This window comes from Salmo trutta, chromosome 20 (genome assembly GCF_901001165.1).
Source record: "Salmo trutta chromosome 20, fSalTru1.1, whole genome shotgun sequence".
In the NCBI taxonomy this organism is placed as follows: domain Eukaryota; kingdom Metazoa; phylum Chordata; class Actinopteri; order Salmoniformes; family Salmonidae; genus Salmo; species Salmo trutta.
The window spans coordinates 51,675,148-51,696,463 of NC_042976.1; the positions used below are offsets into that span (position 1 = coordinate 51,675,148).

At 42.8% G+C, this 21,316-nt stretch overlaps 1 protein-coding gene across 7 annotated transcripts in view; it reads left to right on the forward strand.

Annotated features, from left to right (window-relative positions):
* nalcn (sodium leak channel, non-selective) overlaps window positions 1–21,316 on the forward strand; it is a 336,159-nt gene that overhangs the window by 180,913 nt on the left and 133,930 nt on the right. For all 7 annotated transcript variants that reach the window (XM_029703654.1, XM_029703656.1, XM_029703658.1 and 4 more), the window contains one exon: window positions 17,459–17,650. In XM_029703654.1, coding sequence (XP_029559514.1) covers window positions 17,459–17,650 — 192 coding nt within the window. The remainder of the gene's footprint in view (window positions 1–17,458; window positions 17,651–21,316) is intronic.

Consider the following 21,316-nt stretch of genomic DNA (forward strand, 5'->3'; position numbering starts at 1 on the left):
CAGGCCCTGAGGCAGCAAAGCTGCCCCAAACTATGATGCTCCCTCCACAATACTTTACAGTTGGGATGAGGTTTTGATGCTGGTGTGCTGTGCCATTTTTTTCTCCATACATAGTGTTCTGTGTTCCTTCCAAACTTCTCAACTGTAGTTTCATCTATCCACAGAATATTTTGCCAGTAGCGCTGTGGAACATCCAGGAGCACTTTTGCAAACTCCAGACGTGCAGCAATGTTTTTTTGGACAACAGTGGCTTCTTCTGTGGTGTCCTCCCATGAACACCATTCTTGTTTAGTCAACAGAGATGTTAGCATGTTTAGTCAACAGAGATGTTAACATGTTCCAAATATTTCTGTAAATCTTTAGCTGACACTCTAGGATTCTTCTTAACCTCATTGAGCATTCTGCGCTGTGTTCTTGCAGTCATTTTTGCAGGACGGCCACTCCTAGGGAGAGTAGCAACAGTGCTGAACTTTCTCCATTTATAGACAATTTGTCTTACCGTGGACTGATGAACATCAAGGCTTTTAGAGATACTTTTGTAACCCTTTCCAGCTTTATGTAAGTCAACAATTCTTAATCTTAGGTCTTCTGAGATCTATTTTGTTTGATTCATGGTTCACATCAGGCAATGCTTCTTGTGAATAGCAAACTCAAATTTTGTGAGTGTTTTTATAGGGCAAGGCAGCTCTAAACAACGTTGCCAATCTCGTCTCATTGATTGGACTCCAGGTTAGCTGACTCCTGACTCCAATTAGCTTTTGGAGAAGTCATTAGCCTTGGGTTTCACATACTTTTCCAACCTACACTGTGAATGTTTAAATGATGTATTCAATATAGACACGAAAAGTACAATAATTTGTGTGTTATTCCCACACTGTTCTGTTTGTCTATTGTTGTGACTTAGATGAAGATCAGATCAAATTTGATGACCAATTTATGCAGAAATCCATGTAATTCCAAAGAGTTCACATACTTTTTCTTGCCACTGTATGACTGCCAGTAACTTCTGGACAGAAGATAGACAGTTACTAACCTTGATTTCGACTTTAAATCTGACTTCAACGCCAACTTTGCTGTTCCCTTGTTCATACCAGACGCCATTCCCTTGTTTCATGGGCTACCAAAACGTGCCGGCATCCTGGTGAGATTGAGCCGAAGAGAATATCGGCCACCCTCCGTTCTATTGCCAAATGTCCAGTCACTTGAGAACAAGATGGATGAGTTTTGTTCGAGAGTCTCCTATCAGAGACTTGAAAAGCTGCGATATGATATGTCTTGCAGAGACGTAGCTGGATTACTCTAGGTCAAATCAAATCAGATTTTATTTGTCAATTGCGCCAAATACAACAGTTCTAGACTTTACCGTGAAAAGCCTTTAACCAACAATGCAGGTTAAGAAAATAGAGTTAAGAAAATATTTACAAAACAAACAAAAAACGTTACACAATAAAATAACAATAATGAGGCTATATACTGGGGGTACAGGTACAGAGTCAATGTGCGGGGGTACATGTTAGTAAAGTTAATTTGTACCTGTAGGTAGGGGTAAAGAGACTATAAATAGATAATAAACAGTGAGTAGCAGCAGTCTAAAAACAAAGGGGGGGGGGGGCGTCAATGCAAATAGTTCAGGTGGCCTTTTGATTCATTGTTTAGCAGTCTTATTGCTTGGGGGTAGAAGTTATTAAGGAGCTATTTGGACCTAGACTTGGCGTTCTGGTACTGCTTGCCGTGCGGTAGCAGAGAGAACAGTCTATGACTTGGGTGACTGGAGTCTTTGGGAAAAAATGTGGGCCTTCCTCTGACACCGCCTAGTATAAAGGTCCTGGATGTCAGGAAGCTTGGCCCCAGTGATGTACTGGGCCGTACGCACTACCCTCTGTAGCGCCTTACGGTCGGATGCAACCGGTCAGGATGCTCTCGATGGTGTAGCTGTAGAACTTTTTGAGGAAATCTTTTCAGTCTCCTGAGGGGGAAAAGGCGTTGTCATGCCCTCTTTATGACTTTCTTGGTGTGTTTGGACCATGATTGTTTGTAGGTGATGTGGACACCAAGGATCTTAAAACTCTCGACCCACTCCACTACAGCCCCGTCGAGGTGAATGGGGCCATGTTCGGCCCTCCTTTTCATGTAGTCCACAATCATCTCCTTTGTCTTGCTCACGTTGAGGGACAAGTTGTTGTCCTGTCCCACACTGCCAGGTCTCTGATATCCTCCCTATAGGCTGTCTCATCACTGTTGGTGATTAGGCCTACCACCGTTAATGTCGTCAGCAAACTTAATGATGTTGTTGGAGTCGTGCTTGGCCATGCAGTCGTGGGTGAACATGGAGTACAGGAGAGGACTCAGCACGCATCCCTGAAGGGCCCCTGTGTTGAGGATCAGCATGACAGATGTGTTGTTGCCTACCCTTACCACCTGGGGGCGACCCGTCAGGAAGTCCAGGATCTAGTTGCAGAGGGAGGTGTTTAGTTCCAGGGTCCTTAGCATAGTGATGAGCTTTATGGGCACAATATTGTTGAACACTGAGCTGTAGTCAATGAACATCACTCTCACATAGGGTCTAATTTTGTCTAGGTGGTAAAGGGCAGTGTGGAGTGCGATTGAGATTGCGTCATCTGTGGATCTGTTGGGGCGGTATCTGAATTGGAGTGGGTCTCGAGTTTCCAGGATAATGGTGTTGATGTGAGTCATGACCAACCTTTCAAAGCACTTCATGGCTACAGGCGTGAATACTACGGGGCGGTAGTCATTTAGGCAGGTTACCTGGACACAGGGACTATGGTGGTATGCTTTAACCATGTACAGTTGAAGTCGGAAGTTTACATACACTTAGGTTGCAGTCATTCAAGCTCATTTTTCAACCACTCCACAAATGTCTTGTTAACAAACTATAGTTTTGACAAGTCGGTTAGGACATCTACTTTGTGCATGACACAAGTCATTTTTCCAACAATTGTTTACAGACAGATTATTTCACTTATAATTCACTGTATCATAATTCTAGTGGGTCAGAAGTTTGCATACACTAAGTTGACTGTGCCTTTAAAAAGCTTGGAAAATTCCAGAAAATGATGTCATGGCTTTAGAAGCTTCTGATAGGCTAATTGACATCATTTAGGTCAATTGGAGGTGTACCTGTGGATGTATTTCAAGGCCTACCTTCAAACTCAGTGCCGCTTTGCTTGACATCATTGGAAAATCAAAAGAAATCAGCCAAGAAATGTGTAGACCTCCACAAGTCTGGTTCATCCTTGGGAGCAATTTCCAAACGCCTGAAGGTACCACGTTCATCTGTACAAACAATTGTACATAAGTATAAACATGATGGGACCACGCAGCCGTCATACCGCTCAGGATGGAGACATGTTCTGCCTCCTAGAGATGAACATACTTTGGTGCGAAAAGTGCAAATCAATCCCAGAACAGCAGGAAAAGACCTTGTGAAGATGCTGGAGGAAACCGGTACAAAAGTATCTATATCCACAGTAAAACAAGTCCTATTTCAACGTAACCTGAAAGGCTGCTCAGCAAGGAAGAAGTCACTTCTCCAAAACCGCCATAAAAATGTCAGACTACGGTTTGCAACTGCACATGGAGACTAAGATCATACTTTTTGGAGAAATGTCTGGTCTGATGAAACAAAAATAGAACTGTTTGACCATAATGACCATTGTTATGTTTGGAGGAAAAAGGGGGAGGCTTGCAAGCCAAAGAACACCATCCCAACCGTGAAGCATGGGGTTGGAAGCATCATGTTGTGGGGGTGCTTTGCTGCAGGAGGGACTGGTGCACTTCACAAAATAGATGGCATCGTGGAGCAGGAAAATGATGTGGATATATTGAAGCAACATCTCAAGACATAAGTCAGGAAGTTAAAGCTTGGTCGCAAATGGGTCTTCCAAATGGACAATGACCCCAAGCATACTTCCAAAGTTGTGGCAAAATGACTTAAGGACAACAAAGTCGAGGTATTGGAGTAGCCATCACAAAGCCCTGATCTCAAGCCTATAGAAAATTTGTGGGCAGAACTGAAAAACCGTGTGTGAGAAAGGAGGCCTATAAACCTGACTCAGTTACACCAGCTCTGTCAGGAGGAATGCCGAAATTCACCCAACTTATTGTGGGAAGCTTGTGGAAGTCTATCCAAAACGTTTGACCGAAGTTAAACAATTTAAAGGCAATGCTACCAAATACTAATTGAGTGTATGTAAACTTCTGACCCACTGGGAATGTAATGAAAGAAATAAAAGCTGAAATAAATCATTCTCTCTACTATTATTCTGACATTTCACATTCTTAAAATGAAGTGTTGATCCTAACTGACCTAAGACAGGGAATTTCTGTGAGGATTAAATGTCAGGGATTGTGAAAAACTGAGTTTAACCGTTTCACACGTACCATCACATGGGTGTGATATTTATTCTGTGGTCTCTGAAGCGTATTATCACACCCGTGTGATTAGAACGCTTGATTAGAACGCTTATTTGAATGGTCAGTTTCGAATGACGAAACAATAAGCATTTGAGCTGGCCACACTTTTATTTTTGGATGCAATGTTCAGATATTCACAGAAGTGTCTATAGCATAACACAATCATCCAAACTGAAAAAATGTAGGCTACATTTGTCCTAGCGCTAACTGAGGAAAGATTGATGCATCACAAGCGGTCATATTTGTATAACTCTCGGCTGACAAACTACAATATGAGTTATCTAATAGCAATTACTGTTTTAATTAATCACATCACAGGTGAGCTCACCATTGATCAAAATAATTTAGTTAAACACTTTCTAGAAATCTAAAGTAATCCGATGATTAGTTCCAGCGCGCAGCCATGCTTTTTTTCCTCACAGAAACCAAAGATAATAAGAGAAGACCAGATGAGTTTGGTCTGTTTATAGTATGCCTTTTGAAGCGGTGTGTCGTCTACCATGGTTCACATCCCACCATTCACTTCCTGAAGTTCTCAAAAAAGGAGTGAACCCTTACTCACCTCATTTTGTTATAGCATCTTTGGTCCAACAGACGATTACGTGAAACCCAGAATGCATTGTATGTCAACAAACATGGCTCCACACACATAGCTGGAATTAGCTTAGCTCATCATAATCAGTACAACCTTCAAAAAAGTATTTTACACACATAATATGTGCCCATTACAATCTATGCAAGAATTGGAATGCATGATTTATCACCGATACTTGAAAACATGTGAATAAAACAGTAAATATATCAATAATTACCACACAAAACATTTTCTGATAGTGTTTTATTTATTCAAATGGTGCGTGCTGGCAGTCAATCACGTAACCTCTCACTCCCACTCTGGGCCATTTATTGTTGTTTATGTATGTAGCTAGTGAGCTAAGCTGTAGCATTAGCAATGCCTTTCTAAAAGGAGACAACTCACGAACACGGAAATTCTAGATATTTTTTTTTAATTCTGACAATGAGTCTGAGTATGAAAGTCAGGAATCAGATTCTGACAGTGCCAGTGAGGAGCTGCCCCCCAGCCATTGAGAACCCTGAATCTGAGGACCCCTTGTCCCTGACAAAGTCCCAGTTCCCTTTGAAGATGCTGGTGGTGATGGAGGCAGACCGACAGTGGATGAAGTACAGGAGTTCTGTGGTAGCTGGAAGGCTGCCAGCCATTTCACCACTCTTGGCCCTGCTGTTTGCTTTGATGAGTCCCAGTCTGGAGTGCAACTCCCCTTACCTTTTCCATCTGAGGCAGTGCTTCAAGTTGTTTCTGACAGAGGAGCTGGTGGTAGACATAGTAGAGACCGATCACCATGCCTTGGAGCTCCAGGAGAAGAGAGAGCCAGGAGTGGGGGGGACAACCACAATTAGTGAAATGTATACCTTCCTGGTGACAGTCATTCTCATGGGGATAGTAAAGAAGAACTCCCTAAGAGAATACTGGAGCACAGATCCTATGTTTGCAACTCCCTTCTTTGCCACCCTCTTTTCCCAAAACCGCTTCCTAGTTCTGCTGCTATGACTGCATTTCATCAACAATGCTACTGCCATCCTAAATGACCCGTTAAACAAAATAAGAAATGTCAACAGCTGGCAGTAAAGTGGCATGACAAACGAGACATCCATGTCCTCTCCACTGTCCATACAGCAACCATGTCAGCCACAGGGAAGGTGGGCCACCTGACGGGAGAGAGAAAGATCAAACGAGATTAAAAATCAAACCAGACTGTGTGCTTGACTATAATCTCAAAATGGGGACAGTGGATAAGGCGTACATGATAAACAGCTTTGTGGAATGCAGTTGGAAAACAACGAAGTGGTACAAGAAGATATTTTTCCAGGGTAGCTTCAAATTACAAGCCAATACTTCTGACGCAATTAACGTTAGCATAGTTTTACAGCGCTAATAGAAGAATGTAGCCAGCTACATAAGCACAAATGAATATAACACCATAAAGGTTATGAAATGAGTAACGTTACCTCGCGAGTCCGCGGTTATAAGGAATATACACAAATATATTATACTCCATACACACAGTGAGCTACAGTAGAAACAGTATAACACAACATACAGAAACTATTATAACGTAATAAGGCACTTACTTTGATAGAAACACAGTCTGGATTTGAGCCTGTCTGTAGTGACACCTCTAGTACTGAGATTCTGTGCCTTAGACAGCTGCGCCACTGAGGAGTTATAATGCCAGGGTAGCTTCAAAATACAACACATGCTAATACTTCTCTGATGCAAATAGCATTGTTTTCCAGAGCTAATAGAAGAATGTAGCTAGCTACCTAAGCATTGACTATAACACCATAAACACCATAAAGGTAACACGACATGCAGAAACTATTATAATGTAATAAGGCACTTTATTTGATAGAAGCGCACACATTTCTAAAGTTATTATTGGTAACGAAAACAATTATGACTGCGATGCAGACAACATACGAAAAATGTGAACACGTGTGTGCAGGACGGGAGATGAGCAAATGTCTGCAGACTTGAACTGCACAAACAATTGGGAAGTGTTTGGGGAATTTTGTCCGGGTCAACAATGTCTAAAAAATGTATTGGTTCACAAAAGTAAAAATGTCTACTTTAATGTGAATGAGTGAGGTGGAACACACCTTAATTCAAACTATTCTTAGAAATTAAAAAACTTGTTAGAAATTTATTTGAAATTGACAAGTTGAAAACAGCCTATAAATAAAAACAGGCTGCGTGCCTTGGTTTGAAGGCAGCGTGGATTAAATGTACTGTTGTGTAACAATCACATTCTGGAATGGAGTTAACATGTGCATAAAAAAACTCACGCTGGGTCGACCATTAGAGATATTTGGAACTCACGCATGAAAGGGTTAAAGGGGGAGATCAAGCTGATCTCACATCAACACCATTTTCCCAGAAGCCCTAGACCCACTGCAATTTGCATACCGCCCCAACAGATCCACAGATGAAGCAATCTCTATTGCACTCCCCAATGCCCTTTCCCACCTAGACAAAATAAACATCTACGTGAGAATGCTATTCATTGACTACAGCTCAGTACCATAGTGCCCTCAAAGCTCATCACTAAGCTAAGGACCCTGGGACTAAACACCTCCCTCTGCAACTGGATCCTGGACTTCCTGACGGGCCACCCCCAGGTTGTAAGGGTAGGTAACAACACATCTGCCATACTGATCCTCAACACGGGGGCCCCTCAGGGGTGTGTGCTCAGGCCCCCCCTGTATTCCTTGTTCACCCATGACTGCATGGCCAAGCACGACTCCAACACCATCATTAAGTTTGCCGACGATGAAACAGTGGTAGTCCTGATCACCGACAACCATGAGAGACCTGTCAGTGTGATGCCATGATAACAACCTCTCCCTAAACATGATCAAGACCAAGGAGATGATTGTGGACTACAGGAAAAGGAGGGCCGAGCACTCCCCCATTCTCATTGATGGTGCTGTAGTGGAGAAGTTGAGAGCTTCAAGTTCCTTGGTGTCCACATCACCAAAAAACTATCATGGTCCAAACACACCAAGACAGTCGTGAAGAGGGCACGACCACTCCTATTCCCCCTCAGGAGACTGAAAAGATTTGGCATGGGTCCTCAGATCCACAAAAAGCTATATATCTGCACCATCGAGTGCATCCTAAATGTTTGCATCACCGTCTGGTATGGCAACTGCTTGGCCTCCGACCGCAAGGTACTACAGAGGGTATTGCGTACGGCCCAGTACATCGCTGGGGCCAAGCTTCCTGCCATGTAGGACCTCTATATCAGGCATTCTCAGTGGAAGGCCCTAAAAATTGCCAAAGACTCCAGCCACCCTAGCCATAGACTGTTCTCTCTCCTATCGCACAGCAAGCGGTACTGGAGCGTAAAATCTAGGTCCTGAAGGCTTCTTAACAGCTTCATCCCCCAAGCCATTAGACTACTGAACAGCTAATCAAAGGGCTACCCAGACACCTCTTTTACTCTTCTGCTGCTACTCTCTGTTTATAATCTGAGTTCCTCTGTCCAGTGTCTGTGTTCTTTTGCCCATTTTAATATTTTATTTTTATTGGTCAGTCTGAGATATGGCTTTTTCTTTGCAACTCTGCCTAGAAGGCCAGCATCCTGGAGTCGCCTCTTCACTGTTGACGTTGAGACTGGTGTTTTGTGGGTACTATTTAATGAAGCTGCCAATTGAGGACTTGTGAGGCATCTGTTTCTCAAACTAGACACTAATGTACTTGTCCTCTTGCTCAGTTGTGCACCGGGGCCTCCCACTCCTCTTTCTATTCTGGTTAGAGACAGTTTGCGCTGTTCTGTGACGGGAGTAGTATACAGTATTGTACGCGATCTTCAGTTTCTTGGCAATTTCTCGCATGGAATAGCCTTCATTTCTCAGATTAAGAATAGACTGACGAGTTTCAGAAGAAAGATCTTTGTTTCTGGCCGTTTTGAGCCTGTAATCAAACCCACAAATGCTGATGCTCCAGACACTCAACTAGTCTAAAGAAGTCCAGTTGTATTGCTTCTTTAATCAGGACAACAGTTTTCAGCTGTGCTAACATAATTGCAAAAGGGTTTTCTAATGATCAATTAGCCTTATAAAATTATAAACTTGGATTAGCTAACACAATGTGCCATGGAACACGAGTGTTGGTTGCTAATAATGGGCCTCTGTATGCCTATGTAGATATTCCATAAAAACTCTCCCGTTTCCAGCTACAATAGGCATTTATAACATTAACAATGTCTACAATTGTCACGCCCTGACTTTAGAGAGATGTTTTTATTTCCTCTAGTTTGGTTTGGTCAGGGTGTGATGTGGGGTGGGCAATCTAGTTTTTGTATTTCTTTGTGTTTGGCCGAGTATGGTTCCTAATCAGAGGCTGCTGTCTATCATTGTCTCTCATTGGGAATCATACTTAGGCAGCCCTTTTTCCCTCCTTCAGTTGTGGGATCTTGTTTTTGTACAGCTCAGTGAAAGCCTGCAGAACGTGACGTTCATTTTCCTTTGTTTGTTATTTTGTTTAGTGTTCTGAGTATAAATAAAAAGTAAACATGAGCACTTACCACGCTGCACCTTGGTCTACTCTATACGACGAACGTTACAACAATGTATTTCTGATCAATTTGATGTTATTTTAATCGACAAAAAATGTAATTTTCTTTCACAAACAAGGACATTTCTAAGTTACCCCAAACCTTTGAATGGTAGTGTATATGCACAAACTATATTAACACACACTACACTGACAGTCTAACATAAAACCCACACACGTTCACATACGAAAACACATACACGTATACCAACAACACAAACACACATACATTCACACTCACACACACTTTTCCACTCATCATATGCTGCTGCTACTCATTTTACATTTAGTCATTTAGCAGACACTCTCGACCTACAGGAGCAATTGGGGTTAAGGGCCTTTCTCAAGGGCACATCGTCAGAGTTTTCACCTAGTCGGCTCGGGAATTCGAACCAGTGACTTTTCGGTTACTAGCCCAACGCTCTTAACCACTAGGCTAACTGCCGCCCTACTCTGTTCTTTTTTTTACTATTATTATTATTTTCTATCCTGGTGCCTTGTCACTTAACCCTGCCTTCATATTCATATATATCTCAAGTACCTCATTCCCCTGCACATTGATCTGGTACTCCATGTATACAAAATTCAGAACATCTTCCTAATATGGAGTTGCACTCCCTTTTCCCCTCAGAACATTGGTCAGGGCATGGACTCTACAAGGTGTCAAAGCGTTCCACAGGGATACTGGCCCATGTTGTTTCCAATGCTTCCCACAAGTGTGTCAAGTTGGCTGGATATCCTTTGGGTGGTGAACCATTGTTGATACACATGGGAATCTATTGAGTGTGAAAAAGCCAACAGCTTTGCAGTTCTTGACACTCTCAAACCGGTGCGCCTGGCACCTACTACCATACCCCGTTCAAAGACACTTACATATTTTGTCTTGCTCATTCACCCTCTGAGTGGCACACATACACAATCCATGCCTCAATTGTCTCAAGGTTTAAACATAGGTAAAAAAAAAAATAACTCCTCCCGTTCATTTACAGTGATTTGAAGTGGATTTAACAAGTGATATCAATAAGGGATTGTAGCTTTCACCTGGATTCACCTAGTGGTCAGTCTATGTCATGGAAAGAACAAATGTTCCTAATGTTTTGTACACTCAGTGTAAAGCTTAGTTGTTGTGTATTTTATTCCTCTTGTGTTACTATTTGTTTTTATAACTTTTTTTCCATGTTTTTTTTACTGCATTGTTGGGAAGGGCTCGCAAGCAAGTCTGAAATATACGGTCAACTTTCATTTCTAGCTAATCATTTATTTATAGTAGTGTGGTTGTGCTGGTTTTGTCCAGCAGAATGGGCCGCTCGCTCTAGTGGTTGCTTCACAAGCTCTCACTGCTGTAGTTCCCACGCTAGCTTGTCAGTTGAATGAGTGACAAGCCAACCGTAAAAATGTGTTTCAAGAAAAATGGACAACATAATTTCTCTTTGTACTTCATGCCACAAGCCAACTTTGTTTAAGTGGCAAGAAGACGTGCACAGGTTTTAAAAAGGGGTAATTTAGATTTGCTGAAAGGACAGCAACAGTGAACAGATCGACCTCTGCTGCAGAGAAATTTATATGAGACTACATGGTTCTTGGCTAGGCATAAGAAGGCCTTTACCCTTTGCAGACATAGTGAAAGAGTGCGTTTTGTCTTCAGCATAAATAATGTGCTGCCTTCAGTAGCAAACATGCAAATACATTAACTACAACTATTGGACACAACCTTAATAAGAAGGGTTGAAGATATAGGAATAATACATTGGTAAGCAGCTAAACGAGGATTTATCAGTGGCTCCGTATTTCAGCTTAGCATTGGACGAAAGCACAAATGTTTATGACATTGCTCAGTTATGCATATGGGTCCGGTCCCCTAAAGATGAGTCTTATCGGGAAGAAATGTTGTGCTTATTACTGCAAAGTGAAACGGGAGGAGAGGATGTGTTGAATGCACTTCAGACCTTTATAAATGGGACCAATCTGAACTGGTAAAATATTGCATGTGTGCAAAAAGTGATGTCCTTTTTTGTGACTTTGTGAAGAGAAAAACACATGAAAAGACTGACCAATGCACATCTGGACTGCATTACAATGATTGCAATGACACAGTACAAGTATTGTATGAGGAGTGTCATGGAGCAGAAGGTACACCTCCACTCATCAGGTTATTAAGCAGGTTGCTCTTCAAAAGGGGTGTTTATAACACAACTAGGCCTATTTGTTTTATAAGAAGAGTCAAGGTGCAGCAGGTACACCTCCACTCATCAGGTTATTAAGCAGGTTTGCTCTTCAATAGGTGTGTTTATACATGGCTATTTGTTTTATGTGCTGCATTTGAAGTGTATTTAAAAAAAAAAAATTACATTAGCAGACAAAACTTCTTAATTGAGGTATGTTATTTCAATTTGAGGTTAACGCGGCGGCTCGCTCAGTGATTGAATTCTGCCAATTTGTGACTACCACTGCTCTAGAGGAGGAAATCAAGGTGTGACATGGCCGTATTGAAAACAGGCAGACGTAAGACAGTTCTTCCTCCAGGGCAAGATACCACTGTTAGGTGTCGAACACACTTACAGACTGAGAAATAGTCTGTTGTTGTCCCCTAATACTAGCTTACTTCATCTGCCTGAAGGTCTACACATACTGGAAGTGCTAATCACTATGATAAAAGGTTGTTCCTCCTCCATCCTACATCCCTGTTTCTGTTATTAACACCACCAAACACAGTGTCACACTAGTCCTGTGTACTAGTTTGTGACGCATACTGTTTAAGTGGTGTACCCAGCAGCAGTGGAGCCAGTGGAGAAAAATCTGACACAGATACAGAAAAATTAGACATGTTATATTCAGTACAGGAAGATACCACAGCCACGACTGAAGAGCCTAGCTCTACATCAGACAGCAAAACATGGGACCCCGTTAGTATCAGATCACTTGACTGTTGAACAACAGGCCGCTGCCAAGAGAATGCTTTTGGCAGTGACGATTTTTCAAGGAATGAGGATGATATAGGCTGTATTCCATCACTCCAAATCCACATCAGATTGAAAGACCCGACCCCTGTACAAAATACTTACATATCTGTTCCAAAGCCAGTACACCAGGAGGTGAAGGAGTACCTGCAGGATCTAATCAACAGGGGCTGAATCACAAAATATAAGTCACCCTACTTTTCACACATTGTCTCTGTCAGAAAGAAATATGGGCGTTTAAGACTCTGCTGTGACTACAGAGAACTGAACCAGAAATCAGTACCAGACAGACACCCCATCCCTACAATACAGGACATGTTAGATAGCCTCAGTGGCTTCCTCACCAGGGGTTTCATCACACCCTGGGGCTTATATCAGTGGGTGAGGATTCCCTTCGGCTCTGCCCCGGCCGAGTTCCAGAGAACATGGAGGAATGTTTGTGGGGTCCGATAGATGATATCTGTCAGCCACATCTAGACGACAACCTAGTTCACAGCCAGTCCTTTGATGAGTATGTCAGACACATCCAAACAGTCCTACTTCAATACCAACAGCATGGCATCATGCTCACTGCTAAGAAATGTGAAATGTTCAGGGCTAAAGTGAGGTTCCTAGGTAGGATGGGGTCAAAAGACGGTTACACCATGGACCCAGCAGATGTGGCTCCTGTCCTTGAAGGAGAGACATCCAGCTACAGTAGGGGAACTCAGGCAGGTGTTAGTGTTATTTTCCTAATACAAGTTGTATATACAGTTGAAGTCGGAAGTTTACATACACCTTAGCCAAATACATTTAAACTCAGTTTTTAACAATTCCTGACATTAAATCCTCGTAAAAATTCCCTGTCTTAGGTCAGTTAGGACCACAACTTTATTTTAAGAATGTTAAATGTCAGAATAATAGTAGATAATGATTTATTTCAGCTTTTATTTCTTTCATCACATTCCCAGTGGGTCAGAAGTTTACATACAGTTGTGACCAAAAGTTTTGAGAATGACACAAATATTAATTGTCTTCAGATATTTTTGTCAGATGTTGCTATGGGATACTGAAGTATAATTACAAGCATTTCATAAGTGGCAGGCTTTTATTGACAATTACATGAAGTTGATGCAAAGAGTCAATATTTGCAGTGTTGACCCTTCTTTTTCAAGACCTCTGCAATCCACCCTGGCATGCTGTCAATTAACTTCTGGGCCACATCCTGACTGTTGGCAGCCCATTCTTGCATAATCAATGCTTGGAGTTTGTCAGAATTTGTGTGTCCACCCGCCTCTTGAGGATGTGACCACAAGTTCTCAATGGGATTAAGGTCTGGGAAGTTTCCTGGCAATGGACCCTAAATATTGATGTTTTGTTCCCCTTGCCATTTAGTTATCACTTTTGCCTTATGGAAAGGTGCTCCATCATGCTGGAAAAGGCATTGTTCGTCACCAAACTGTTCCTGGATGGTTGGGAGAAATTGCCCTCGGAGGATGTGTTGGTACCATTCTTTATTCATGGCTGTGTTCTTAGGCAAAATTGTGAGTGAGCCCACTCCCTTGGCTGACAAACAACCCCACACATGAATGGTCTTAGGATGCTTTACTGTTGGCATGACACAGGACTGATGGTAGCGCTCACCTTGTCTTCTCTGGACAAGCTTCTTTCCGGATGCCCCAAACAATCGGAAAGGGGATTCATCAGAGAAAATGACTTTACCCCAGTCCTCAGCAGTCCAATCCCTGTACCTTTTGCAGAATATCAGTCTGTCCCTGATGTTTTTCCTAGAGAGAAGTGGCTTCTTTGCTGCCCTTCTTGACACCAGGCCATCATCCAAAAGTCTTTGCCTCACTGTGTGTGCAGGTGCACTCACACCTGCCTGCTGCCATTCCTGAGCAAGCTCTGTACTGGTTGTGCCCCTATCCCACAGCTGAATCAACTTTAGGAGACGGTCCTGGCGCTTGCTGTAATTTCTTGGGCTCCCTGAAGCCTTCTTCACAACAATTGAACCGCTCTCCTTGAAGTTCTTGATGATCCGATAAATGGTTGATTTAGGTGCAATCTTACTGGCAGCAATATCCTTGCCTGTGAAGCACTTTTTGTGCAAAGCAATGATGACGGCACGTGTTTCCTTGCAGGTAACCATGATTGACAGAGGAAGAACAATGATTCCAAGCACCACCCTTCTTTTGAAGCTTCCAGTCTGTTATTCAAACTCAATCAGAATGACAGAGTGATCTCCAGCCTTGTCCTCGTCAACACTCACACCTGTGTTAACGAGAGAATAACTGATATGATGTCAGCTGGTCCTTTTGTGGCAGGGCTGAAATGCAGTGGAAATGTTTTTGGGGGATTCAGTTCATTTGCATGGCAAAGAGGGACTTTGCAATTAATTGCAATTCATCTGAGCACTCTTCATAACATTCTGGAGTTTATGCAAATTGCCATCATACAAACTGAGGCAGCAGACTTTGTGAAAATATATATTTGTGTGATTCTCAAAACCTTTGGCCACAACTGTACACTCAATTAGTATTTGGTAGCATTGCCTTTAAATTGTTTAACTTGGGTCAAACGTTTTTGATAGCCTTCCACAAGCTTCCCACGGTTTGTTGGGTGAATTTTTGCCCGTTCCTCCTGACAAAGTTGGTGTAACTGAGTCAGGTTTGTAGGCCTCCTTTCTCGCACACACTTTTTCAGTTCTGCCCTCAAATGTTATATAGGATTGAGGTCAGGGCTTTGTGATGGCCACTCCAATACCTTGACGTTGTTGTCCTAAAGCCATTTGGCCACGACTTTGGAAGTATGCTTGGGGTCATTGTCCATTTGGAAGACCCATTTGCGACCAAGCTTTAACTTCCTGACTGATGTCTTGAAATGTTGCTTCAATATATCCACATAATTTTCCTACCTCATGATGCCATCTATTTTGTGAAGTGCACCAGTCCCTCCTGCAGCAAAGCACCCCCACAACATGATGCTGCCACCCCCGTGCTTCACTGTTGGGATGGTGAAATGGATGGTATTCTTCGACTTGCGAGCTTCCCCCTTTTTCCTCCAAATGGTCGTTATGGCCAAACAGTTACATTTTTGTTTAATCAGACCAGACAACTCTCCAAAAAGTACGATCTTTGTCCCCATGTGCAGTTGCAAACCGTAGTCTGGATTTTTTATGGCGGTTTTGGAGCAGTGGCTTCTTTGCTGAGCCTGAAAGGCCAGGTTATGTCAATATAGCACTCGTTTTACTGTGGATATAGATACTTTTGGACCTGTTTCCTCCAGCATCTTCACAAGGTCCTTTGCTGTTGTTCTGGGATTAATTTGCAAACGGAGACGCAGATGGCCTATCAAGGATGCCATTGGATATTATTATTCAACTGTGTTATTGCACAAAGAGTGAGTCCATGCATCTTATTTTGTGACTTGCTAAGCAAATGGTTACTCCTGAACTTAGTCAGGCTTGCACTAACAAAGGGTTTGAATACTTATTGACTCAAGATATTTAAACTTTTCATTTTTTATTAATTTGTAAAAATGTCTAAAAACATAATTCCACTTTGAAGTTATTTGTTATTACACAAAATCTTAATTTTATCATTTTTAAATTCAGGCTGTAACACAACAACATTTGGAAAAGTCAAGGGGTGTGAATACTCTCTGAAGGCGCTGTAAAAGGCTTAAAAAATGAAAAAGCAAACTTGCTGCATGCAAGAGTCGAACAGCTGAGGTAAGTATCACGTGTCAAGTGAGCAAATCCACTATTCTAAAATATTATCTCTGCACTAATATGCACACAACTCATTTTATTGACACTTTCAAGAGGGCATGTCAGCAAGAAGTTTCCCGCCTGGGAACAGTAGCCAATCAAATGCATGCATTTGACCTGCTTGAGAATTTAAACAATAACAATAACAAAGTGGGCCCCGTTGTCTACACCCGTTGTATTCGGCGCATGTGACAAATGCAGTTTGATTTGATTTGCTGATCTACGATCAGAGCTCTGACCACGTCCGTACCAGACAGGTTAAACACGGGTCGATGGGGTCAAAAAAAGTCAATAGTCATTATGCTATTCAGAGTTCAATCAGTATGCATCAGCTGTTTGGAGCAAAGGAAGGAGCAGTAAGAAGACAAAGGAATATTTAGAAGTCCAAAGAAACATGCATAGTACGGAAATCATTTCTTAACTTGATCCCAAATCTAGTCCCAATGGCCACAGGAGTTGGCAAGACAGTACAAACAGATCTGGGACCAGTCTACATTTTGTCCTCTATAGACACTCACCTGGAGTAAACACAGGAGGTCAGTACGGCTGGAATGGTTGTTTTTATACTGCTACCAGTATTCTATATTTGGTGTGGGAACCTTGGGTTACATTGACAGTAGGTAAACATGAACTATACCATATCGGTTTGTGCTGTGTACCCAACTCGAATCGTTCATGTCATACCAAATGTTTGGCATAACCATGTCCATAGGATTTAAAAAGACCGCATAAACAGATGTGGGATCAGTCTAATCAACTACCAGCATTGTATATTACATGGTTATTGGAAGCCAAGGAGAATGCACAGTACTTAAGAAAGTTTTCTGAAAAGCTTTTTGGTAACATTTCATTGGAAGGTCTGCTTGTAAGTCAGACCTTTTGGACTTGTTAGACTAATATGTTTTGATCCTCAATAACTTGAAGTACATGCATTGGTATTATCATATTTGAGATGCTTTCTCTCAAAGCAATCTGGCTCATATATCAAATAAAACAAAGACAAATGGATTGCATAATGAATCGGATATGTATAGCACTTTATTTCCAAGTGCTCCAAATGCTTATTTATTCATTGTAAAGGAGAACACTCGCCTCAAAATTCTCTCCCCTCACTCACTCACTCACTCACTCACTCACTCACTCACTCACTCACTCATAAAGCCTTCCCTTCTCTCTCCACAGGTACTGCGAGTGGTGCGTCTGATAAAGATCTCTCCGGCACTAGAGGACTTTGTGTACAAGATATTTGGTCCCGGTAAGAAGCTGGGCAGCTTGGTGGTGTTCACAGCGAGCCTGCTCATAGTCATGTCAGCCATCAGTCTACAGATGTTCTGCTTCGTGGAGGAACTGGACCGATTCACCACCTTTCCCAGAGTAAGAGTTATTGGAAGCACAACTGGTATAGTGAGTTATGATGCAGTCATAATGCATTATAAGACCTGTTCTAAGCATCTATGATCCCATTTTAATGTTAATCCTTCAGTGAATCATGTAGGCCTGCTGTAACTCATTCACTGACATCTAGGGTAAGACCTCATTCACTCACTCACACACTCATTCACTTATGGTAATCAATGATTGGGAGGAGTTTAATATTACAGTACAAATTCCTGAATTGTAATTTTCTGAGCAACTGAACATGTAGCATAAAAACGGGTCCCACTATTAACTCACAATTTTCTCCCCACTGAACACTACCCATTCTTTTCTTCTTGAACACGTGATGCACAGGTGTTACAAAATCTGGAAAAAGTTAGGAAAATCATGCTAGTGTGGTGGTATTTAATTTGTCGGCAGATGTGGAGCCCACCGCCACCTCCTTTGATTTCTAAGTGCTCATCAGCTTCTTTCTTTCTCATTAGTCACATCCTTCCATCCAACCCCCCTCCCCTCCCCCTCTTTTTTCCGCTTCCACTGATTCCAGCACAGTGGGACTTGGAGTGGTTCTCGTAAACAGATGCCGCTCTTCGTCTTCTCTTTTCCGGGACACGGCCACACACACACACAGACATACACACACACAAACAAACTCACATATGGATTCACACCAACCACAAGTGCATGGACACACTCACATACACACAGGGGCACATAATGCATACACACCGCACACACATCAGATTTAATGATGTCCCCCGTGGATAGACCTGTTGCTGGGTTTATCATTATCTGCAGTGACTTGGGGTGTAGATTTAGGAGAGGAGAAGAGAGGTGAGCAGAGGGGAGAAGACAGGAGAGGGATCAGTCTTATTCTCTATCTCCAATAACCCCCTTAGCCCTCCCCCTCCGTTTTGTGCGATCCCGCGAGCCCTATCGTGTCATAGTGGTATCCCAATTCAAGTTTGAGCGAGACGTAGTGCCTTTTCAGCCCTCTAGTTGGTCCTCCAAACAAAGCAAATCGAGATGCAGACTTTCTTTCGAGTGGTAACCAAAACTCCCATGAAGCTCTGCGACCCAAGTTTGGAGAGTTGCTTCAGGAAAAATGACAGACAAATATACTAGGAGGGAAGCAAATGTAAGTAATTATAACTTCATAGCAAATCATGCTTTGCTCAGAATGTTTGTGCAATACATTGCAACGATTGAAAAACACTTCTGGATCATGAATGGGAAGCTACGCACTTATTTCTCAGCCTCCCTGATCTGAAATATTACATAAGCTTCAGCGGGCTTACTTGTTGCTGCTGACCAAGATTACCACCGGCAATGAAAAGAGGAAGGAAAGGGGGACACCAAGCTAGGATGAAAAGACAGGCTCCTCTTCCTAAAATCTTGATGGCTAATGTCCAATCGCTGGAAAATAAACTTTGAACTCAGTGCAAGGCTTCAATCTCAGAGGGACATCAGGGAATGCTGTGCCTTCGTTTTTACAGAGACATGATTTACGAATGATACACTCGACTGCTATTCAACCAGAAAGCGTTTCCATTTTCCGTATGGATCGAACGGCGGTTTCAGATAAGAGTAGAGGGATGGATATCTTTCCTCATCAACAATTGCTGGTCTACCAAAGTTGAAAACATCTCAAGCTTCTGTTCACTCGACCTGGAGTTTTTTTTTTTTTTTTCTCTGTTTTTTTTAACTTTTACCCCTATTTCACGAATTTTGTGATATCCAATTGGTAGTTACGGTCTTGTCCCACCGCTGCAACTCCCCTACGGACTCGGGAGAGGCGAAGGTCGAGAGCTATGCGTCCTCCGAAACACAACCCAACCAAGCCGCATTGCTCCTTGACACACTGCTCACTTAACCTGGAAACCAACCGCACCAATGTAACGGAGGAAACGCCGTCCAGCTGGCGACCCATGTCAGTTTGCAGGCGCCCGACTACAAGGAGTTGCTGTAGCGCGATGGGACAAGGAAATCCCTGCCGGCCAAACCCTCCCCTAACCTGTAAGTCCCTGGGCCAATTGTGCGCCACCTCATGGGTCTCCCGTTCACGGCCGGCTGTGACACAGCCTGGGATCAAACCCGGGTCTGTAGTGATGCCTCAAACACTGCGATGCAGTGCCTTAGACTGCTGCGCCACTCGGGAGGCCCCTACGACCTGGAGTTTCTGATGTTAAAATGCCGACCCCACTATATGCCAAGGGAATTCACGTGTTATTATAACATTGATGTACATACCGCCACAAGCAAACACCAAGTCGGCACTCAGCGAACTGTACACGATCATGAGCCAGCAAGACTCCTCTCACCTGGAAGCAATCTTTTTTGTCACAGGGAATTTTAACAGAGTACGTTAAAAAAAATCATAATAAAAATGTATCCTGCCCCTCAAAATTTCTGGACCGTGTCATTTTGTTGTAAATAAGAATATAATATGTTTCTTAACATTTCATCTGGATGCTAACGTGATTACAGATAATCCTGAATGAATTGTGAATCATGATGAATGACAAAGTTACAGAGGGTCAAAGATTATACCCCCAAGCTAAACTCTCACCATTACAAGTAATGAGGGAGGTTAGCATGTCTTGGGGGTATGACTTTGACCCTCTGTAACTTGTGCAGCCAGGATCCATACAGTGAGCAAGTTATCCTCTTTCTCTCTGTTTATTGTACTGGTGCATGTGTGATCAAGTGTGTGTTCCTTTTGTGTGTTTGCCATTTCACTGGCGATGCTTGTTTTCGGGACGCGGGTTGTGTTTGCCATTTCGCTGGCGGTGCTTGTTTTTGGGACGCGGGTTGTGTTTGCCATTTCGCTGGCGGTGCTTGTTTTCGGGATGTGGGTTGTGTTTGCCATTTTGCTGGCGGTGCTTGTTTTTGGGACGCGGGTTGTGTTTGCCATTTCGCTGGCGGTGCTTGTTTTCGGGATGTGGGTTGTGTTTGCCATTTTGCTGGCGGTGCTTGTTTTAGGGATGCGGGTTGTGTTTGCCATTTCGCTGGCGGTGCTTGTTTTCAGGATGCGGGTTGTGTTAGCCATTTCGCTGGCGGTGCTTGTTTTCGGGAGGCGGGGTGTGTTTGCCATTTCGCTGGCGGTGCTTGTTTTCAGGATGCGGGTTGTGTTTGCCATTTCGCTGGCGGTGCTTGTTTTCGGGAGGCGGGGTGTGTTTGCCATTTCACTGGCGATGCTTGTTTTCGGGATGCGGGGTGTGTTTGCCATTTCGCTGGCGGTGCTTGTTTTAGGGATGTGGGTTGTGTTTGCCATTTTGCTGGCGGTGCTTGTTTTGCGGGGTGTGCTTGTGAACTCATTTTAGCTCACAAAAAGATTGTTGCATGGCTAATACTAGACAGAAAAACACTGCAAAGAGTTCTATGAAGATTTAATAGATTTGCAGGAAAATTACTTTAAGTCCTTCCTGTATCTCTATGGATTCTACCAACAAAAGGGTTGATGATCTGTTTAAGGATGTAATGGAATTTAAACAGAGTTTGGATTTTACGCAGTCGGAGGTGGAGGAGCTAAACGGCGTGAATGTCACCAGCTAGACCACATTCAAAACCATGTCTGAGGATTTCGCAATTTTCCAAACAACACTTGACAAGCACTCTTCCAAAGGAGTCTACCTCGAAAACCAATCGAGGCGCAATAACATT